Source organism: Mercenaria mercenaria, chromosome 2 (assembly GCF_021730395.1).
Source record: "Mercenaria mercenaria strain notata chromosome 2, MADL_Memer_1, whole genome shotgun sequence".
Lineage (NCBI taxonomy): Eukaryota > Metazoa > Mollusca > Bivalvia > Venerida > Veneridae > Mercenaria > Mercenaria mercenaria.
This window is the reverse complement of record NC_069362.1, coordinates 13,903,442-13,927,461: the sequence shown is the minus strand read 5'-3', so window position 1 is coordinate 13,927,461 and position 24,020 is coordinate 13,903,442. Positions and strand designations below refer to the sequence as shown.

Below are 24,020 nucleotides of genomic sequence, written 5' to 3'. Positions count from 1 at the left end.
GGGTCATGGTTTGACTAAATTTTGTAGTGGTCCACTAGGCAATGCTACATGTGAAATATCTAAGCTCTAGAACTTCTGGTTTATTTTTAGAAAGTTTTTGAAGATTTTCCTATGTAAAATCAAGTGACCCCTGGGGCGGGGTCAATTTTGACCCCGGGGATCATGATTTGAATAAATTTTGTAGAGGTCTACTAGGCAATGCTGCATGTCAAATATCTTAGCTCTAGGCCTTCTGGTTTATTTTTAAAAAATTTTTTGAAGATTTTCCTATAGAAATCTATGTAAAATCAAGTGATCCCTGGAGTGGGGGTCAACTTTGATCCTGGGGTCATGATTTGAACAACTTTAGTAGAGGTCCACTAGGCAATGCTACATGTCAAATATCTAAGCTCTAGGGCTTCTGGTTTTTGAGAAGAAGATATTTTAAGATTTTCCTATGTAAAATCAAGTGACCCCTGGGGCAGGGTCAATTTTGACCCTGGCGTCATGATTTGAACAAACTTGGTAGAGGTCCACTAGGAAATGCTTTAAACCAAATATCTAAGCTCTAGGGCTTCTGGTTTTTGAGAAGAAGATTTTTAAAGTTTTTCCTTTCGGTTGCCATGGCAACCAGAGTTCTGCATGGAATTCAATTCTTTGAATAATTTTTGTAGAGCTTCACCCAAGGAACATTCATGTGAAGTTTGGATGAAATTGGCCTAGTGGTTTATGAGGAGATGTCGTTTAAAGTAAAGTTTATGGCCGGACGCCAGACGCTTGAGGCTGGATGCCAGAAGGTGAGTGATCCTAATAGCTCACCCTGAGCCTTTGGCTCTGGTGAGCTAAAAATATTAGTAGATTTGTTAAACATTTTGTATAAATATAGTATTAGATGAAACTGGTAATCATATTTTATTTAAGAATGGTTTTTACATACGTTCTTCTTCAATCTATGATATGCCAATCATAGGTACCCTTCAAAGCATGATGCACCAGTATTAGTCCATATATAACTAGAACTGTCACAGGAGTGAATTATACCCCCACAATACGGTCTTGTCACAGAAGAATGGCAACCAAAAGAAATTTTAAAAATACTTATAATCTAAAACGTAAAAAAAAATTTAATACTTACAAAATTTTTTTTTTACTCATCTTTGGAGTACTTCATCCTGGGCTTCCACGGCACATAACATGTATTATAAGTAATACTAGTATATGTGCCCAGGATGAGGGATGAGGTAAATATAAAAATCTCTATCAGAGATACAAAAAATGAATTTAAAAAGTGTCATACCGACACATGTTACCACAGAAAAATGTATTTACTTTTTACATAGGACTAATAATTAAAAAAGTTAGAAAAATCTAAAAATATAATTTCTAAAAATAGACTAATTCTTGGAATTATGGGGAAGTAACTCGGTACAAAAAGATAAAAAAAGGTTACTTCCCTTTGGCTCTAAGCCAATAAGAATGATATAGTGAAAATGCATCAAAATTAACCTTAAATTCTAAGTAAAAGGGGACATAATTCAGGAAAAATTGGTGTCAGAGTTATGCACCTTGTGTCACATGATGCGGGTGATAAGGTGGAACATGTATTTTAAGATTGAATCAAATCCATTTAGTAATAACTGAGATATAGTGAAAATGCATCAAAATTAACCCTAAATTATATGTAAAAGGGGGCATAACTCATGAAAAATTGGTGTCACAGTTATGCACCTCGTGTCACATGATGTGGGTGATAAGGTGGAACATCTATTTTAAGTTTGAATCAAATCCATTAAGTAATAACTGAGATATAGATTTCGGGATGCGACATGACGTGACAGTACGTAACACGACAAAACTGACTCCTATATAGCCCCCCCCAAAACATGTTTGGTGGGGGTATAAATAGCTTCTCCATTGAATCATGTTATCTAATCAGAATTTTTGTATGGCCTGTATTTGTATCAAATTTATGCCAAGCACTGGTTCCTCCACTCTATATGGTTGTGGAGGAGGGCATTTTGAAGAAAAATGGACATACAAAAATTATCAAAAACCAAGAGACTATTAAATAACAATAACACGATTCAATAAACAATGGTTTTAGCTATGGTGATATCTAAATATGTAATGGAGGAAGATAACGTTGCTGTTAAACAACTGCAATGTGGAACATAAAATAATTTTGATCAACACTGAGACACGGAAATAACAGGATTTTATTCAAACTAAATTGTAAAGAAACACTGAAGTCCACTTCCTGGCAGGAACATTATCAGTGTTTTCTTTGTGGATATATGTTTGGTCAGGCAACAAAAATGAAATTAATCACTTAACATTCTGGAGCGGTGGTCTAGTGGTTAAGGTGTCGGCCGCTCAACCCGGGGGGTCATGGGTTTGAGCCCAAACGGAGCCATGACAACGCCTTCTCATATGACACCAGTATTGGTTTTTTTCTCCAGGAAGTGGACTAGAGAGTGATTCAAATAAGCTTGAAGCTTTTATCACTAAAATAGATTAGTATAAACTAAGACAGTGGCAACCAGGACTTGTATTCAACAAAATTACCTCCTCTTTTAAAAACTTCCATGTAGTTTGTGTAGTTTTTGAGGACAACAGACAATACATATAAACAATTTTATTAATTTCATTTTATTTTTATATATGAAAAAAAAGTCCAGTGTGATTGTTTGTAATGTCTCACTTTGCAAGAATTTCACTAGTGGTCTTATAACACCAGAAGGGAAAGCTACATACCTGTATATAACAAAAATGCCATTTTCATCTTTGTCTACTTCTGTGTATTCACTAGCACTGTACTGAGTACATATTTCAGCGTCATCCCCAAGTATGTAGAGACAGAAATCCTTTAGTGATATACCCATCAAATCACCTATAGATACCGGTATCACATAAAGCAAAATATCACATATAATTATAACATCTAAATCCAAGAGACAAAACTATGTATCGGTATTCCATATTAACTCTGGCTTGACTTTAAGATAAATCCTTAACTTTGACTTAATAAGATAAACCATTAACTCTGACTTTAATATAAACCATTAATTTTGACTTTAACATAAATCCTTAATTTTGACTTTAAGATAAACCATTAATTTTGACTTTAACATAAATCCTTAATTTTGACCTTTAAGATAAACCATTAATTTTGACTTTAAGATAAACCATTAATTAAACCATTAATTTTGACTTTAAGATAAACCATTAATTTTGACTTTAAGATAAACCATTATTGATAATACAACCTTTATCGGTTTAACAGAAGTAGCCCAAAACAGCCAAGCAGAGATATTATTGGCTTGCAAAATGTTAAAGATTCTATCGATGCACCTGCCCTACCCTAAAATATGGCCTGGAGTGGCATCTTGGTCCATCAACATTTTTTGCTTTGAATATCTTCTGTAAGATTTATTTACACAATGAAAAGTTATGATATATTTTATCATCTTTCAAAAAGTTTTGTAACTACCTCCTTTTCAGGAGAAAAAATGAAAGAAAGTAAAAATACATAAAAATTCATTGTATGATACCTGCAACAGTCTCTCCACCACTTCCAAACAGAATATATGTGGCCCCGCCTTCCAAAGGTGTGAACATGACTGGACTCATGTAGGTTTCTTTACTGTTTGGCATTTCCAGGTAGCGTTTACTGACTGCTTTACCAGTGGCCCCGGACAGCACAACCAGTCTACCTGGAGCTCGATCATGTTCCTGTAAAACACGTGTAAAGATGCAAACTTTATCACAGGCTCAAGATATAAAACAGTTTAAATATGTTCATCATGTAAACCTTCTTAAAACTCCTGCAAATCTCGTATTTTTTTTTTCTAAGTCTGAAAAAGAGTAATATTCAAGTCCACATTTAAGTCTTTTTCTGTTTCAGTTATTCTAACACAACCTGATTTTTTTTTCCTATTAAACAAAGAAGGCTGAAAATTGTGTGTTATTATGGAACAATTTATTTTTCTGACATCACAATGTAATGTCATAGCATCTAATGGCAGAGTAGCATGCTGTAAAACAAACCAACAGACAACAGGGAAATATTTTGAAATTGATAGATGTCCAGGATGTATATACGTGTTAGAATCAAAATAATATATCTCAAACAATGATTTGCTCTTGAATAAAATAACTGTTTGTTGTCTAGATGCATATTTTTGTATCACTCAGGCTGCTACCTCATGGTAGGGCAACCCTTTCATATATCTATTTAACAATGAAATCAAATTAAACAAAATTATATAAAACTAAGCTAATGTCCTAAACTACAGTGTAAACAAGAAACGTGGAAATTCCACAAAAACCAGGTTTTCATTGCATTATGCTAACAGGTTCCTTAAAAAAACAAGAGCTGTCCGTAAGACAGCGCACTCGACTTTTCTCAGTGCTTGACTCTGAATTACAGCTTTGCCAGTAAAAAAAATTTCTCTAAGTTAAAAAGGGACATAACTCTATCAAAATTCAAATCAGAGTTATGGGAATTGTGTCTCCTGGTGTACACTTTGATAGTAAATAACTATTTTGAGCTTCAAGTCAAAAGCTTTAACAGTAACAGAGATATTTGACTTTTAACAAAAAATTCTAAGTTAAAAAGGGGCATAATTCTGTCAAAATTCAATCTGAGTTAGGGATATTGTTTCTCCTGGTGTAGACTTTGATGGTAAATAAGTATTTTAAGTTTCAAGTCAAAAGCTTTGATTATAACAGAGATATTTGACTTTATCAAAAACTTTAACCAAAAATTCTAAGTTAATAGTAACAGAGATATTTGACTTTATAAAAACAAGAGGACCATGATGGTCCTGAATCGCTCACCTCTTCCCACACAGTGTTTTCCCTTGGCTTTTTAAAATAAGGGTCATTGTGACCCCCAGTGTTTCAAATGTGGGGGTCATTTTCAAATTTTGGGGGTCATACAGAGATACTAAAATTAGTATTTTGAATAAAACTTTGTTTTTCTTAAAATCTTATACTAGTGATTATACAGATTAAAGTCTTTCCTCGTATTTGTCACTGAATAAAATGATAAAAACAGCTGATCAATGTTTGACTTTTATTTATATATGTGCTAAAATAGGTTTTAGTACTTTTTACCAGGCAGTATTATAGTAGAAACAGGCGATCTGAACCATTGGGTCCTACTGTACTTGCTGCCGACGATGTCATAAACATCGTCAGCTTGCTTTGATTGTGACCATCTTTTTTTAGTAAACAGCAGACTGGTACTACTGGTAGTAGTAGCGAGCAGTGATAACAACTGTTACAAAGTGTTAATCAGTCAAAGTATCAAAAGTATCAGACTGGGTATTAAATTTGTGAAATGTGAATCGACGCAAATATAGAAAATTGGTGACACAGTCTGCATATAATTACAAAACTGAAAGTACATTTTCAGAAAATCGCTCATTGTAAACAAACTTGGCCTGATTTTGATTTTCAAGAAATTGCGTCCACTGTGACGCACAGAATTTATTTTTACGGGTCATTTGTCAGAAAAATGCGACTATGACGCAGGATTTCTGCGTCAGGGAAAACCCTGCCACATGACCAAGTTTTGAGTATGATGTCGTTTTTTCTATTATTTGACATAGTGACCTAGTTTTTGAGCTCATGTGACCCAGTTTTGAACTTGACTTAGATATTATCAAGATAAAAATTCTAACCAATTTTCATGAAGATCCATTGAAAAATATGGTCTCTAGAGGTCACAAGGTTTTTCTATTATCTGACCTAGTTTTCGAAGGTACGTGTCTCTGTTTTGAACTTTACCTAGATATCATCAAGGTGAAAATTCAGACCAATTTTCATGAAGATCCATTGAAAAACATGGCCTCGAGAGGGGTCAAAAGATTTTAATAATTTTAGACCAACTGACCTAGTTTTTGACCGCAGTTGACCCAGTTTCAAACTTGACCTAGATATCATCAAGAAGAACATTCAGACCAACTTTCATACAGATCCCATGAAAGGTATGGCCTCTAGAGATGTCACAAGGTCTTTTATTATTTGACCTACTGACCTAGTTTTTTTAGGCACATGACCCAGTTTCAAACTTGACCTAGATATCATTAAGGTGAACATTCTGACCAATTTTTATGGAGATACATTCACAAGTATGGCCTCTAGAGGTCACAAGGTTTTTCTATTTTTAGACCCACTGACCTAGTTTTTGACCGCACGTGACCCTGTTTCGAACTTGACAGATATCATCAAGATGAACATTCAGACCAATTTTCATACAGATCCCTTGAAAAATATGGCCTTTAGAGAGGCCACAAGGTTTTTCTATTATCTGACCTACTGACCTAGTTTTTGATGGCACATGACCCACTTTCAAACTTGACCTAGATATCATCAAGATGAACATTCAGACCAACTTTCATACAGATCCCATGAAAATTATGGCCTCTGAAGCGGTCACAAGGTTTTTCTTTTATTTGACCTACTGACCCAGTTTTTGATGGCATGTGACCCACTTTCGAACTTGACCTAGATATCATCAAGATGAATATTCTGACCAATTTTCATGAAGATCTCATGAAGTATATGGCCTCTACAGAGGTCACAAGGTTTTTCTAGTTTTAGACCTACTGACCTCGTTTTTGACTGCACGTGACCCTGTTTCGAACTTGACCTAGATATCATCAAGATGAACATTCAGACCAACTTTCATACAGATCCCATAAAAAATATGGCCTTAAGAGAGGTCACAAGGTTTTTATATTATTTGATCTACTGACCTAGTTTTGAGGGCACAAGACCCAGTTTCGAACATGACCTAGATATCATCAAGGTGAACATTCTGACCAATTTTTATGGAGATCCATTCACAAGCATGGCCTCTAGAGAGGTCACAAGGTTTTTCTATTTTTAGACCTACTGACATAGTTTTTGACCGCACATGACCTTGTTTCGATCTTGACCTAGATATCATCAAGATGAACATTCAGACCTATTTTCATACAGATCCCATGAAAATTATCGCCTCTAGAGAGGTCACAAGGTTTTTCTATTATTTGACCTACTGACCTAGTTTTTGACTGCACGTCACCCACTTTCAAACTTGACCTAGATATCCTCAAGATGAACATTCTGACCACTTTTCATGAAGATCTCATCAAATATATGGCCTCTAGAGAGGTCACAAGGTTTTTCTATTTTTAGACCTACTGACCTAGTTTTTGACCACACATGACCCTGTTTCAAACTTAACCTAGATATCATCAAGATGGCCATTCAGACCAACTTTCATACAGATCCTATGAAAAATATGGCCTTGAGAGAGGTCACAACGTTTTTCATTTATTTGACCTACTGACCTAGTTTTTGATGGCACGTGAGCCAGTTTCGAACTTGACCTAGATATCATCAAGTTGAACGTTTTGACCAATTTTCATGAAGATCTTTTGAAATATATGGTCTCTAGAGAGGTCACAAAGTTTTTCTATTTCAAGACCTACTGACCTAGTTTTTGACGGCACGTGACCCAGTTTCGAACTTGACCTAGATATCATCAAGATGAACATTCTGACCAATTTTCATGAAGATCTTGTGAAATACATGGCCTCTAGAGAGGTCACAAGGTTTTTCTATTTTTAGACCTACTGACCTAGTTTTTGACGGCATGTGACCCAGTTTCAAACTTGACCTAGATATCATCAAGATGAACATTCTTACCAACTTTCATAAAGATCCAATGAAAAATGTGACCTCTAGAGTGGTCACAAGCAAAAGTTTACGGACGGACGGACAGACGCATGCACGGACTGACGACGGACACCGCGCGATCACAAAAGCTCACCTTGTCACTCTGTGACAGGTGAGCTAAAAATTAACAAAAATTCTAAGTTAAAAAGGGGCATAATTCTGTCAAAATTCAAATCAGTGTTATGGGGATTATTTCTCCTGGTGTAGACTTTGATGGTTAAAAAGTATTTTAAGTTTCAAGTCAAAAGCTTTGATTATAACAGAGATATTTGACTTTATCAAAAACTTTAACCAAAAATTCTAAGTTAAAAAGGGGCATAATTCTGTCAAAATTCAAATCAAGAGTTGAGGGAATTGTGTCTCCTGGTGTAGACTTTGATAGTAAATAACTAATTTGAGTTTCAAGTCAAAAGCTTTAATAGTAACAGGGATATTTGACTTTATAAAACAAGAGGACCATGATGGTCCTGAATCACTCACCTCTTCCCACATGACCCAGTTTTGAGTATGACGTTGTTTTTTCTATTATTTGACATAGTGACCTAGTTTTTGAGCTCATGTGACCCAGTTTTGAACTTGACTTAGATATTATCAAGATAAAAATTCTGACCAATTTTCATGAAGATCCATTGAAAAATATGGTCTCTAGAGAGGTTACAAGGTTTTTCTATTATTTGACCTACTGACCTAGTTTTCGAAGGAATGTGACCCTGTTTTGAACTTTTCCTAGATATCATCAAGGTGAACATTTTCACTAATTTTCATGAAGATCTCCTGAAAAATATGGCTTCTAGAGAGGTCACACGGTTTCTCTATTTTTATACCTACTGACCAAGTTTTGACCGCACGTGACCCAGTTTCGAAACTGAACTAGATATCATCAAGGTGAACATTCAGATCAATTTTCATGAAGATCCATTGAAAAATATGGTTTTTAGAGAGGTCAAAAGATTTTAATAATTTTAGACCTACTGACCTAGTTTTTGACCGCACATGACCCTGTTTCAAACTTGACCTAGATATCATCAAGATGAACATTCAGACCAATTTTCATACAGATCCCTTGAAAAATATGGCCTTAAGAGAGGTCACAAAGATTTTCTATTATTTGACCTACTGACCTAGTTTTTGACGGCATGTGACCCACTTTCGAACATGACCTAGATATCATCAAGATGAACATTCAGACCAACTTTCATACATATCCCATGAAAAATATGGCCTCTAGAGAGGTCACAACGTTTTTCTATTATTTGACCTACTGACCTAGTTTTTGATGGCACATGACCCAGTTTCGAACTTGACCTAGATATCATCAAGGTGAACATTCTGACCAATCTTCATGAAGATCTCATAAAATATATGGCCTCTAGAGAGGTCACAAGGTTTTTCTATTTTTAGACCTACTGACCTAGTTTTTGACAACACGTGACCCACTTTCGAACTTGACCTAGATATCATCAAGATGAACATTCAGACCAAGTTTCATACAGATCCCATGAAAAATATGGCCTTTAGAGAGGTCACAACGTTTTTCTATTATCTGACCTACTGACCTAGTTTTTGATGGCACGTGACCCAGTTTCGAACTTGACCTAGATACTATCAAGGTGAACGTTCTGACCAATTTTCATGAAGATCTTGTGAAATATATGGCCTCTAGAGAGGTCACAAGGTTTTTCTATTTTTAGATCTACTGACCTAGTTTTTGAAGGCACGTGACCCAGTTTCGAACTTGACCTAGAAATCATCAAGGTGAACATTCTGACCAATTTTCATGAAGATCTTGTGAAATGTATGGCCTCTAGAGAGGTCACAAGGTTTTTCTATTTTTAGACCTACTGACCTAGTTTTTGATGGCATGTAACCCAGTTTCGAACTTGACCTAGATATCATCAAGATGAACATTCTGACCAACTTTCATAAAGATCCAATGAAAAATGTGACCTCTAGAGTGGTCACAAGCAAAAGTTTTCGGATGGACGCACGGACGACGGACACCGCGTGATCACAAAATCTCACCTTGTCACTTTGTGACAGGTGAGCTAAAAAAATAACAAAAATTCTAAGTTAAAAAGGGGCATAATTCTGTCAAAATTCAAATCAGAGTTATGGGGATTGTTTCTCCTGGTGCAGACTTTGATGATAAATAAGTATTTGAAGTTTCAAGTCAAAGGCTTTGATAGTAACAGAGAAATTTGTCTTTATCAAAAACTTCAACCAAAAATTCAAAGCTAAAAAGGGGCATAATTCTGTCAAAATTCATCAGAGTTATGGGGATTGTTTCTCCTGGTGTAGACTTTGATAGTAAATAACTATTTTAAGTTTCAAGTCAATAGCTTTGATAGGAACAGAGATATTTGACTTTATCAAAAACTTTAACCAATGGCGACGCCGGGGCGAGTGCAATAGCTCTACTTTTTCTTTGAAAAGTCGAGCTAAAAATGGTCATATTCTATTATACATATCTGACTGCATCCAATCATGCCATTCAGCGGTACAGATGTAAAAAAAAAGTACATGTGTCATTTCCCTATGTAATTTAGAATTCTTCGATAAAAGCTACATAAACACAAAGTTTGCTGACAATAGGTGCACCCAAATTAAAGATAATTATTTAGCATAAACCATTTCTCTATTTTTAGTAACAGTGACCCAAAATACAATCCAAAGCCAATTCTTATATTTAAAGTTATAATCTCGAAACTGAGCTTTTTGATGAAACTGCAAACAAAAAATCTATGTTTTATTATAACTATGACCATATTTTTCTATTTTTAGTTACCCGTTGGCATTTAAATGACCTTTATGTCACCCTAAAAAAAAAAACGTAAAATGAAACAAGAGCTGTCTCCATAGGATGACACATGCCCCCGATGGCACTTTGAATGAACAGTTATGGCCGATGTTAGAGTTTAGGACCTTTGAGCTACGGACCTGGGTCTTGCGCGCGACACGTCGTCTTACTGTGGTACACATTCATGCCAAGTTATTTGAAAATCCATCCATGGATGACAAAGATATGGACCGGACACGCCCATCAATGCACTATCCTTTAACGTCTAAGTGTGACCTTGACCTTTGAGCTACGGACCTGGGTCTTGCACGCGACACGTCGTCTTACTGTGGTACACATTCATGCCAAGTTATTTGAAAATCCATCCATGGATGACAAAGATATGGACCGACATGCCCATCAATGCACTATCCTTTAACATTTAAGTGTGACCTTGACCTTTGAGCTACGGACCTGGGTCTTGCGCGTGACACGTCGTCTTACTGTGGTACACATTCATGCCAAGTTATTTGAAAATCCATCCATCGATGACAAAGATATGGACCGGACACGCCCATCAATGCACTATCCTTTAACGTCTAAGTGTGACCTTGACCTTTGAGCTACGGACCTGGGTCTTGCGCGCGACACGTCGTCTTACTGTGGTACACATTCATGCCAAGTTATTTGAAAATCCATCCATCGATGACAAAGATATGGACCGGACACGAAAATTGTGGACAGACTGCAGACGGTTCAAAAACTATATGCCTCCCTTCGGGGGCATAAAAACAAGAGCTGTCACTATTGGTGACAAATGCCCCCAAAGTAGGCCCAAGAATGCAACAGTTGTATGTGCAAAATAATCACATATTATTTTGTGACCTTGACCTAAGAGGCCTTGGTAATAAGTGTGACAGATCTTCTCAATATGGTTAACATTTGTGCCAAATTATTTTCAAATCCCTTGATAAATGGCAGAGTTATGGACCAGACAAGAAACACCTTTGACTTCTAAGTGTGACCTTGACCTTGGAGCTTGGGGTCTGGGTCTTGCACATCACACCTTATCTCATTATAGGGAACATTTATGCCAAGTTATTTCAAAATCCATTCATCAATGGCAGAGTTATGGACCGGACAAGAAACAGACCATGTTAAACTTTGACCTCTCAGTGTGACCTTGACCTTGGAGCTAGGGTCTGAGTCTTGCTCATGACATGTTGTCTCATTATGAGGAACATTTATGCCAAGTAATTTTAAAATCCCTTAATGAATGGCAGAGTTATGGACCGGACACGAAACATACCCTGTTAACCTTTGACTTGTAAGTGTGACCTTGACCTTGGAGCTAGGGGTCTGGGTCTTGTGCATGACATGTCATCTCATTATGGTAAACATTTATGCTAAGTTGTTTCAAAATCCCTTCATGGATGGCAGAGTTATGGACCGGACACGAAACAGACCATATTAACCTTTGACCTCTAAGTGTGACCTTGAGCTTGGAGCTAGGGGTCTGGGTCTTGCACATGACACGTCGTCTCATTATGGTGAACATTTTTGCCAAGTTATTTCAAAATCCCTTTATGGATTGAAGAGTTACAGCCCGGACAAGAATTTACCGGACGCATGGACACACGCACGGATGTACAAACGCACACCCATATGATTCGTGTATTAGGTGGTCATTCCATTGTTTGAAAACCATAGAATAACCACTTAAAGAGAATTCCTATAGTTTTTTTCCTTTCATAGAATTTTTTTAAATTCACATATATGATGGGAAAATTTGTGCCGAAAACAATGAACAAATAAAAACAATGGGTCACCCAGCTTGTTTTTGTGAAAAATTGTTTTGAACACACCCACTGTTGCTGAAACTGCCAGCGAGGTTTTAACATTTTAATAATTTTCTGCTTTTTTATAAGTGCCAACCAAAATATACATCAAGACAGCGCAATAACTTATTGCCAATAAGGTTTATTCTTTTTACAGATTTTATTATATACTTATTTGATATCATAGTCATATTTGTGATACTACATTCTTACAATAATGGGTACAAAGGATAAAAAAATATTGTTTCATATTCACTTTTGTTAACTTTTTTCAATGAAAAATACCCATAGTGAAGAATATTTTTTTTAATTTTGAAAAAACTGTTTCATAGAATATTTTTCTGTTTTTCTTGTGTATAGATAATTGTATAGTGAGCATAAAAATGGCTAAAAATGTATGGGTCACCTGGCTAAATTTTATGTTAAGACCGCTAGAATACAACACCTGTTCCGACGGGAAATGGTGTGAACTTGGCCGAATTGATTACATGTATGTCTGCTAGAAGTTAAAAAATGTTTTAAAAATGCTTAATTCTTTCTATTATTGAATACTAAATAATCTGAAAGGTAATATTGTCTTATCAATACTAAGTCAATTGTCTTACATTATATGAACAACACTGTCTTTGTACTAAAATGCGTTGTGAAAACACAACCACAAAAATGGCAAGATATGTCAGGCATGATACTTGTCAATACAACATAAACCAGTATCAACATCTGATTACTGATAAAACTTATCAAAAATGTTATTTCATTCAAGATTCTTCATATTTAAGATTGTCTGTCACATGTTTCAACAAATGTTGACTTCACTTCAGATTTCCATAGAAAGTGTCGGCTGCGCAGAAAGGCCGCACCTCCTACCACCTAAGGTACCAATCGTGTGCTTGGACGGACGAACGGACAGTGCGATTTTAATATGCCCACCTTTGGGGGCATAAAAATTTGGATCTCAGTGAGATTTGAACCGACACCCTTCCATTCCACAGCACAAAAATCTATTTTCTTTTTAAATATGACCCTTTCTTTCTAATTTTAGTTACACTGACCTTGATCCTGATCAAAGTGACCTCAAATACATTCCCAATCTTTTGTGTTTGATAAATGCTATCTACACACCAAGTATACTGACAATAAGTGAACCCATACTAAAGATATTGAGTGGAAGCCATTTTTCTATTTTTAGTAACAGTGACTCCAAATATCATTAAAAGCTAATTTTTCAGAGAAGCTTGCTGTACACAAAGTTTGGTTGCAGTAAGTAAGTCCAAACTAAAAGTATAAAGCGAAAACTGCCTTTTTGAGGATCAAATTGAGAAAAAATTCTATTTTTAGTAGCTGTGACCTTGACCCTGACCAAATGGCATTAAAATGACCTTTTTATCACAAAAAAAAAGAAAAAAGAAAAAAAAATTTTTGGATCTCAGTAGGATTTGAACCGACGCCCTTCCATCCCACTGACTAAAAGGTAGCTTTGGACCAACACTAGACCACTGCAACATAGTGGAATTTTTAAGTGTTCTTTTTTCTATTTTTAGCAACAGTGACCTTGACCTTGACCCAAATGCAATCCCAACCTTCGTCTCCTTACCATCTATCTACAGGCCAAGTTTGAAGTCTATAGCTTGTTCCAAACTAAAGTTATTGTACAGAACCAAGTTTGACATCGCCGCGCACTGGCACGCCCATCCGACATACCCCAATTTAATAACTGCTTTTCTATGAAAACCTGGTTAAAAATAAGGATGTTTTTTGGCTCTCTGCTCCAGCTTATATATGTTTGATTTCTTTTGTATTTTCTATGTTAACTGAATATTTATCTGTGTGCAAGTAAATTAGTAAGGCTGTTAATACATTAAGCCAATACTCATATATAAACAGATCTAACTGCTTCAAGTACATACATCAGGTTGTTTTGAAGTATCACCGCCATTTGCTATGAGGACTTCGGGAACACCGTCACCATCCCAGTCTGGTAGTGCAGCAGCATGGTAAGTGTTCCAATCAGCCTGGAAAACTTCATCATCTTCACACGTCCATATTGTCTCTCCTAATATATAAACAAAAACAAAATTCATAATATTACAAAACACAAATGCTACTCTCAATGTATGACATGGTATGTGAACTGGTCCATCAGAAAAATCTTATGGTATCATATACACATATTGTCTCTCCACTAACATAAGCATACTAAGAAAACTTATTTGTTTTTAAAAAAACAACATGCTGTTCTTAGCTTTGTCAGAAATCATTTGGTAAAATTAAGTTAAAAACTAGAGCTCGTAAAACACAAAATGCCCCCGTTGATGCATTCAGTAATTGCACAAGGAACAGAAATTATTTGATCACTGTGCACTGTATGTTTGACTTAGTGACCTCAAATCAATAATATGAGACATTTACCAGTCATAAGTGACCTCCGTATCAAATGTGATCTTAGACCAAAGTATTTTCTAGTTATTTGGCAAACAAACATTCTACTGTTCTGGGTCAATGTGACCTTGCCCCTTAAAATCAATAGGGGTCATCTGCTGGTCATGACCAACCTCCCTATCAACTTTCATGATCCTAGGCCTAAGCATACTTGATTTATCATCCAGATACTGTTGAAATATTCCAGATCACTATGACCTTGACCTCTGACCTACTGACCTCAAAATCAATAGGGATCATCTGCTGGTCATGATCAACATCCCTATTAAGTTTGATGATCCTTGGCACAAATGTTCTCAACTTATAGTCCGAAAACTGTTTAATTGTTCCGGGTCACTGTGACCTATGACCAACTGACCTCAAAATCATAGGGATCATCTGCTGGTCATGTCCAACATCCCTATCAACTTTCATGATTCTAGGCTCAGAAACTGCTTAACTGGTCAGGATCACTGTGACCTTGACCTTTGACCTACTGACCTCAAAATCAATAGGAGTCATCTGCTGGTCATGACCAACCTCCGTATCAACTTTCATTATCCTAGGCCCAAGCATTCTTGAGTTATCATCTGGAAACCATTTAACTGTTTCGAGTCATTGTGACCTTGACCTACTGACCTCAAAAACTAAAGGGGTCTCATACCAACATTCATGATCCTAGGCCCAAGTGTTCTCGAGTTATCATCCAGAAACTGTTTAACTGTTTCGGGTCAAAGTGACCTTGACCTCTGACCTACTGACCTCAAAATCAATAGGGATCATCTGCTGGTCATGATCAACATCCCTATTAAGTTTGATGATCCTTGGCGCAAATGTTCTCAACTTATAGTCCGAAAACTGTTTAATTGTTCCGGGTCACTGTGACCTATGACCAACTGACCTCAAAATCATAGGGGTCATCTGCTGGTCATGTCCAACATCCCTATCAACTTTCATGATTCTAGGCTCAGAAACTGCTTAGCTTGTTTCATCCATTAACTGTTTCGGGTCAAAGTGACCTTGACCTCTGACCTACTGACTTCAAAATCAACAGGGGTCATCTAATGGTCATGATCAACCTCATTATCAACTTTCATGACCCTAAGCCCAAACGTTCTGGAGTTATCATCTGGAAACCATTTTACTGTTCCGGGTCACTGTGACATTGATCTTTGACCAACTGACTTCAAAATCAATAGGGGTCATCTACTGGTCATGACTAACTTCCCTATTAACTTTCATGATCCTAAGCCAAAGCGTTCTTGAGTTATCATCTGGATCGCTCTACGGACCGACCTACATCTGCAAAACAGTATACCCCTCCTTCTTCGTAGGTGGGCATAATGAATTACTAGTACATCAAAAAACATTTTCTCTTTTAAAATTTACTGGCCATCATTGCAAGTTTTTCTCATACGCATCACCTTTTATCACTGGAAGGTAGCACTCAATGTCTTTTATCATCTTGTAAAATATCTTCAAGTAGACCAATTTCCTGACCATTCTAATAGTAGGAGCGATTTTCCTGCACTGAGGAATTTCTAATTTCACATACGCCACACTGAATCCTACCTTTGTAAGGGTTAAAAGCTGCTATCTGCCCAGATCTGCCTGTTCCTATACAGTCTTTCTTGCCATCTTTGTTGATATCAAAGTCTTCACAGTTCATCACAAATATCTCTGACCTCACTTTCATTGACCACAACTGTGACCCATCGTGACCATTCAGGGCTATCACATTGGCCATGCATGGATATGGTTCTCCTAAAATACAATACTTATAGGTAATTATATGAGAAATATGGTATTCATGTGTACAGATTTCACCATGTTTGCTGATTTCATTTCAGTGCCATAAGAAAATAATGTTTATCAGTATATTTTTGGATATTATTATATTTTAACTGACATTATGAAACTGTTTATCATCTGTTGTTAAAAAATAATTATTTGCTGCGTTTGTTTCATATATATCAAACATTGTCAAGATACCAGTAAATCAAGATCTGTGTTTTGGCTGCTAACATTAAGCTGGAAAAACTTAAGAATAATTAGACTTTATTCCTGCTATAGCAAAAGAAGAGCTGTTACTATTGGTGACAAATGCCCCTGAAGCATGCCCAAGAATGCTACAGCTGTATGCGCAAAAAAATCACACATCATTTTGTGACCTTGACCTTGACCTAAGAGGCCCAGGTCATAAGCATGTCACACCTCAATATGGTTAACATTTGTGCCAAATTATTTGCAAATCCCTTAATTGATAAATGGCAGAGTTATGGACCAGACAAGAAACACCTTTAACTTCTAAGTGTGACCTTGACCTTTGAGCTAGGGGTCTGGGGCTTGTGCATGACACCTCATCTCATTATAGGGAACATTCAGGCCAAGTAATTTCAAAATCCCTTCATCAATGACAGACTTATGGACCAGACAAGAAACAGACCATGTTAACCTTCAACCTCTCTAAGTATGACCTTAACCTTAGAGCTAGGGGTTTGAATCTTGCGCATAACATGTCGTCTCATTATGAGGAACATTTATGCCAAGTAATTCCAAAATTCCTTGGTGAATGGCAGAGTTATGGACCAGACACGACAGACCCTATTAACATTTGACCTCTAAGTGTTACCATGACCTTGGAGCTAGGGGTCTGGGTCTTATGCATGACATGTCGTCTCATTATGGTAAACATTTATGCCAAATTATTTCAAAATCCCTTCATGGATGAAAGAGTTACTGTCCAGACAAGAATTTAATGGATACATGCACGGACGCACAGATGGACAGTGCGATTTTAATATGCCCACCTTCAGGGGCATAGTTATGTTGTTCGACAGTCATAAAAAGATCAAAGTACAGGCTAATATATGATACACTGTAGAATAAATTTAAGCTGAGATAACCAACCATAATGCAAACATAATATTTCTCACATGAAATAAATCTTAACTGTAGATAAAAATTTAAAACAAGAGGGCCATAACAGCCCTAAATATGCTTATTTGTCCTTGACTTTTTGAGTTAACATATGACACACTGTGACATTCAACAGTTTTTTTAATTTTGTTTAATGAACATCAATCAAGTGCTTCATAAGAAGAAGACTTTAAGACTCTGTTCTTTTTTTATAGTATTTAATTTCAAGTCTCTATATAAACTGACAGTATATATAAATTACATCACATTTGCTAAATAAAGTTCCAGGCCTAAGGGTTGACAGTATCAATTAACTTTGCAACTTACCCTTAGATTTACAAAGTTGATGAAGTCCATCAAACTTTTTAGTGTCATCATCATGCACAAAGGGATGGCGGAGTGCACGTGCACTTGCAAAAATTATATCATCGAAACCATCTCCATCAACATCCAACAGCCGAACACTTCCCTCCCCAGCTAAAACATAATATTCTGTGGTTATTTTTAGATTCAAAACTACTGTTTCAAAGCATTTATCAATTATTAGCCTTTAGCTTGCTGGCGGTAAGTGGTTTTGCCTTTGCGACCAACACGGACCAAGATCAGCCTGCACTGATATTTCAGAAACAAGTGCACATAATATCAGAAGTTTTAACTGACCAATCAGGGAGCTGCATTTAAACCTTTAGCCTGCCTTTAAGACAGGTGAGTGCAGACCAAGATCAGCTTTCACTGAAGTGCCTGCAGGCTGATCATGGTCTGCACTGTTCACTATTTAGTATACCTCTTTGAGTAATAAGTGGTGCTGCCCAAAGTGAATGATGGATCAGTCCATTTTAGAAATTTAACACTATGCAGTATTATCTGTGGACTAGTAACACTACACACGAAATTGCTTTCAAAGAATTTTCTAGCAATTTAGTAAATTATCATTTAACAGGCAAAAAGATTTCCTGCGTCTGATTAACTCAAAACTGAAATATCAATAAAAAAAGTTAGCCGCATTTCTGCTGCAGGGTTAGAAAGATTTTGCTGTTAGGATTTTAAACTTTTTCAACTGTTCATCTTTTTTTACAAACTTTTACCAAAGTCATAAGATGGTTGGTTGCCTTGTGAAAATAAGAGCTCCAAAAGTCTTTCATGCAATAATTAAATAAATCTACCTACGTGAAATCACTTACCCATTTTGTCAAAAGTAACTTTCCACCCTCCACCTTCCTTGACAGTGACTTCTACAGCGGAAGGCTCCTGTTGTGAGGTTTGGGGTTTAGTAAATGGTTTTATTCCATGAGATCTGGCAGAGACAATGCCAACCACAACCAAAGAGATAAAAACAATAAATGCAGAACCACCTATCACTACATACTGACAACGTGAACGTCCATGTTTGACATGTTTTATGCGAGTTTCTGGGAAAAGATTCAGTTCCATTTCTCCAGATTTCTTAAATAAGACTTTTTCATCATCAGAGAGGGAAAATTCATCACTGTCACTTGCTCCTTGCCCTAATTCCTGATATTTTCCTTTGGGTTTTTTACCTTGAAAGCAAGAAATAATTCAAAGTTAGTGACTGAAATTTTCAAAAGCTGTTATTCTAGTTGAAGATTCAATTCTAAAACATCCTATTGTTTTTAAATCTTAAAACATTTTCAAAACCTAAAACACTCATAACTCAGCTAAGATCTTATAAACAAACACCTGTGCTTTATTACATGTTTTTCAGTGAATTATCCAGATATAAGAGTGAAATACTTCTGGTATTTTCACCATGAAAAATGTCAGATATATTTTTCATTGATAAGAAACTATACAAGAGCCGTCTGTTGACAGCTAGCTCGACTATTCAAAAAATTGATGTAAGTATGGGGTCAAACAAGAGCACCGCCTTGCGGGTGCAGATGCTCATCTGATTTTTTTGTCTCTGTATAATAAAAATATTGTCCTATTCGTGTGTTTTTATGATATTCTCTAAGTCCAAAAGGGGCCATAATTCTTGCAAAAAGCAGGATTGAGTAATGTTTCTTGCTGTACAGAATCAGCTTTTGATGGTGAACAAGTGTTGCAAGTTGAAAAACAATAGCTTTGATAGTTTAGGAGAAAAAATGACCTAAACAAAAAACTTAACCAAGAAATCTGATTTTCTAAGTCAAAAAGGGGCAATAATTCTTGCAAAAAGCAATGTAGAGTTACAGTACTTGCTTTGCAGAGTCAGCGTTTAATGGCAAATAACTGCTCTGAGTTTAAAGTAATAGCTTTGACTGTTAAGGAGAAAACTTGACCTAAATGTAAAACTTAACCAAGAAATCTGATATTTTCTAAGTCCAAAAGGGGCCATAATTATTGCAAAAAGCAGGATGGAGGTAATTGTTTCTTGCTGTACAGAATCAGCTTTTGATGGTGAAAAAGAGTTACAAGTTTTAAAGCAATAGCTTTGATAGTTTAGGAGAAAAGCTGATCAAAACATAAAACTTAAAAAGGCCACGCCACCGCTGACGCCGATCAAGTGATGACAATAACTCATCATTTTTAAAAAAAAAATCAGATGAGCTAAAAAGGGCCATAACTGAGCCCAAATCCTTGTCCTAGTTATTTAGTCTTGCCTACATATTGAAACTATGATGGTAAACCAGTGGTCAAAGCTTCAAAGCCATATCTCAAAAAGTTAAGACAAAATATATTGTATGGACTGGTAGGAAAATCTTAACTGATTTCCAAGTCCAACAAGAGATGTCTGTTGACAGCACGCTCAACTATTTGAAAAATTGGTGTAAGTATAGGTTCCAAGTTATTTTTTTGAATGGTTTAACTAAAAATATGTGAGAAGAATTTTTTAAGTTATGTACTCTTGCCTATAGGGTAGCTTAAGATCTTCAGCGCTCTTGGTTTATATACTGGATTTGGACAGGAGCGCTGAACAGGCTGGTAACATTGCCCAATCGGGCTTTCGACATAAAAACTAATATTTCTTAAAAAATAATGAAGATATTTCTTTCATACTTGGTCCATTTATAAAGCATAACATATGACACAAATTAAAATAAAAATAACTTGGTTGCCTTCAGATTTGGTTGAATTATTTCCCCTTTTCAGATTTTTGTGACGCATAATTTTTGAAGTCCAAAAAAGGTATGTTCTGATGCTAAGTTTAAAACAAAAAAGGGTTCAATGGCTTTCTAATGCTCTAAATCATTGCGCTAGTACATGAATGTATACGTTTTACTGTGCTTTCACTTACAACATTATAGAGAAATGTTAGTTCTAAAAAAAGTATTCATATATCTGCGCTAGAAACAAAGCATTCATCCTAAATATAAAGAATAAAGGCATTGGCGTACAAGTTTGGAGCAATAGACAGCCATTGAACCCTTTTCTGTTTTAAACATTGCATTAAAACATAATTTTCTTGGACTTCAAAAATTATGCATCATAAAAATCTTAAAAAGGGAAGTAATTCTAACAAACTGAAGGCAACAAAGTTATTTCTACCTTAATATGCCTCATGTATTATGCTTAATAAATGGACCAAGTTTGATAGAAATATCTTCATTATTTTTCAAGAAATATTAGTTTTTATGTGGAAAGCCCGATCGGGCAATGTTACTAGCCTGCTGAAGTGTACTCCGTAGGGAAATCGTGCCAGAAATCTGACACGCTCGCATTTGTACATTTTAAAAGAAATCGGCAGCAGCACTTTGTGATCAGTTAATATATAGTAAAATCTACCATTGTGCCAAATTTTACGCATTAAAACCCATAATTGATGGTAGAACTACCTGACAATTTCGAACTGGTCTGAAACCTTTAATCTACACCGCCATCTTGCTTCTTTGAAATACGAGACTGACCTTTCACCCGTGAGAACCACTAAGAGAGCGCTTACATGTGCCGCTTCGCATCAGCATCCCGGTGGCAAAGAAAACTTGGGAAAATGGTTATTTTTTTATTGAAATTGATTTGAATTATTACTTTCATAGATGAATCCTTAAGAAAACTTGTATGTATAAATCATTTCTTTTGTTTACAAGGTGCTCTACATGTATATTCAAATTGTATACCGAGCGTTATGAATACCGGAGACCATAATGACGATGACGTCGTTAAAATGACGTCATTTGTGTTATGCTGTCTGCTGACCTTTCCCGTGATTTTCGACATTTTATAAATTACGCAAGAAAAGTAGAGTTTTACACATGAAATAAAAAGAAAATGTGTTTGTGTCAGTGAAATATCAATTTTATTTCACTCGTGAGCACCAAAAAAAAGTCATTTTCATTTGTGGCTATGCCACTCGTGAAAATATCAGTTTTTGATGCTCACTTGTGAAATAAAATTGATATTTCACTGAAACAAACAAATATCCTCTATTTCTTGTTTTTCATTCACAGCGACTGTATGGTTACAATTGCCAATTCAGTTCCACTGTTAAGTTTGGAGGAAGACCCCAGGTGTCCCTCCCGAACTACTCCCGACCATCACAATTGGCTACTTTGGCAGAATCACCAGCCTCCCTTAGCCAGCTAGATGGCTTCCTCACATGAAGAGTCTCTACAATCCAAACATTGTTAGGTTTCAACCCTGCATCAGTGAGGGGTAAGTGATTCAAAGCTGAGCAAACCACTTGACTAAGGAGACCCCTCTTTGTTTCCAGTTGACAACATAGACTTTGTTTACTGCAGAGGACTAAATCTTTGTTTACTACTGACAACAAAATATTTATTTACTGTAGGCAACAGACTCTTTGTTTACTGTCGACAACATCTAATATTCTTACATACCATGTTTTTACCTTATTTTGCGCATGCACAACCAGAAGAAAAACATGTAAAAAATTAAACAGATTCCCACGAGCATGCCTTGTTAGTGAACGTTTCTAATCAAATATATTACAAAGTTTCTGAAAAAAAAAACAGTTCCAGGCTTGACCCTTAAAAATCCTAACAGCTGATAAAATTTCACAAAGTCATGTTGATTCAACTATTATTTTACCATTTTCTTGCATACCAGACAGGGATTTCCAGTGTTTACCAGTGCTGGAAAAATCCATCTTACACCCCGACTCTCATGCTGTAATTTACTAAATGATGTATTACAGATTTGATCACTGGTTGTAGGTGCAGTCAGGAATATCTTGCCCTTGGGAAACTGTTACCCACGAGCCAGATATACCCATCTGCACCTTAGTAACAACTAGTGAAAGAATCTTATAATCTTTACCATTAGTAAAAAAGAACATAACTGCCTGTTCTGTTTTTTTTTTATGTTTTGGTTGCTGATTTTGAAAGAAAAGTCCAAAAATTACCATTTTTCTGATTATCAATAAAATATAATGTTGTCACATAATTCTGTAGATCTATACATAGAGCTCTGAATTCGGCCTCGGTCAAACGGAAGCATGTCAGTACATGCGATCAGCTGTTTAGACAGAATAGAAGCTATGACTAATAATTCTGCAGATGGCATACATGTATCAACCTTACATATGTTTATAGATGTGTAATGGCCGACATTCCTACAAATAACTTTGACCCGCTCCATTACAGAAACCTAACAAGCAGCTTCGCAACCACATCTAAGTTTCCCTGGAGAGACCTTAAACATTTTCTGTATTTCAACAACTGTCAGGGGTTATACTTTGTCCAATTTTTTGCAAAGATACTGGTACCCTACAGTAATAATTTCATCATTTCAGTGACAGTCCATGTTTTTATCTTGGCTAAATTAAATATTTCACTGGAGATACCCTTTGTCACCAAATATTTCTACCTTCTGCTTAAATCCAGTTTGCATTCAAGTCTAATGAAAAATTGAGACGCATCTTTATACTTGGAAACTTAATAAACGCAATAATGATGATTCATAATTATTCATTTTCGATTTCATGTCGCGAAAATACATGTCAAAAACTTACCTGAGCCGAACAATGAAGCCATTATAACAATTTTCTTAATGTGACTGTAAGTAAACTTGAACGTATCTCAAAGTATCACGAATTAATTATTCCCACTCCATGTCATTTCGTTTAAAAATGATATGATGGTATTTTAGTCTCTCAGCAGCTCAAACTTCCTTGTTTACTTTTAAGGGCGACAACTCTTAATGACCATAATGGCAGTAAAGCAGCAACTTTTAAAAGGCAGTGGCTAGATAGCCGGTTCCGGCTACCTAGATCAAAGGTCTACGTAGCCGGTTCCGGCTACCTAGACTAAAGGTCTAGGTAGCCCGGTTCTATATATATGCATTATTATGTACACTGAAGTCAAGGTAGCTGGCATTAATAAACTTTGTTATAAAGGATCATTATATAAGTTAAATCGCCGCCCAGTGATAGTCGGAAATCGACGGTTGGGTGAAAGATGTAG

General features: G+C 36.1%; 1 protein-coding gene across 1 annotated transcript in view; it reads right to left on the bottom strand.

Annotated features, from left to right (window-relative positions):
* The window catches only part of LOC123563244 (uncharacterized), a 48,591-nt gene extending 24,838 nt beyond the window's left edge, over positions 1–23,753 (bottom strand). The window contains exons 1-7 of the mRNA XM_045355932.2: positions 23,570–23,753; positions 18,843–19,199; positions 17,989–18,138; positions 16,315–16,506; positions 14,232–14,377; positions 3,531–3,711; positions 2,734–2,869 (exon numbers count right to left, since the gene is read on the bottom strand). Of these exons, the coding sequence (XP_045211867.2) occupies positions 2,734–2,869; positions 3,531–3,711; positions 14,232–14,377; positions 16,315–16,506; positions 17,989–18,138; positions 18,843–19,199; positions 23,570–23,591 (1,184 nt within the window). The 5' untranslated portion in view covers positions 23,592–23,753. The remainder of the gene's footprint in view (positions 1–2,733; positions 2,870–3,530; positions 3,712–14,231; positions 14,378–16,314; positions 16,507–17,988; positions 18,139–18,842; positions 19,200–23,569) is intronic.
* Between the last annotated feature and the right edge of the window lie 267 nt (positions 23,754–24,020).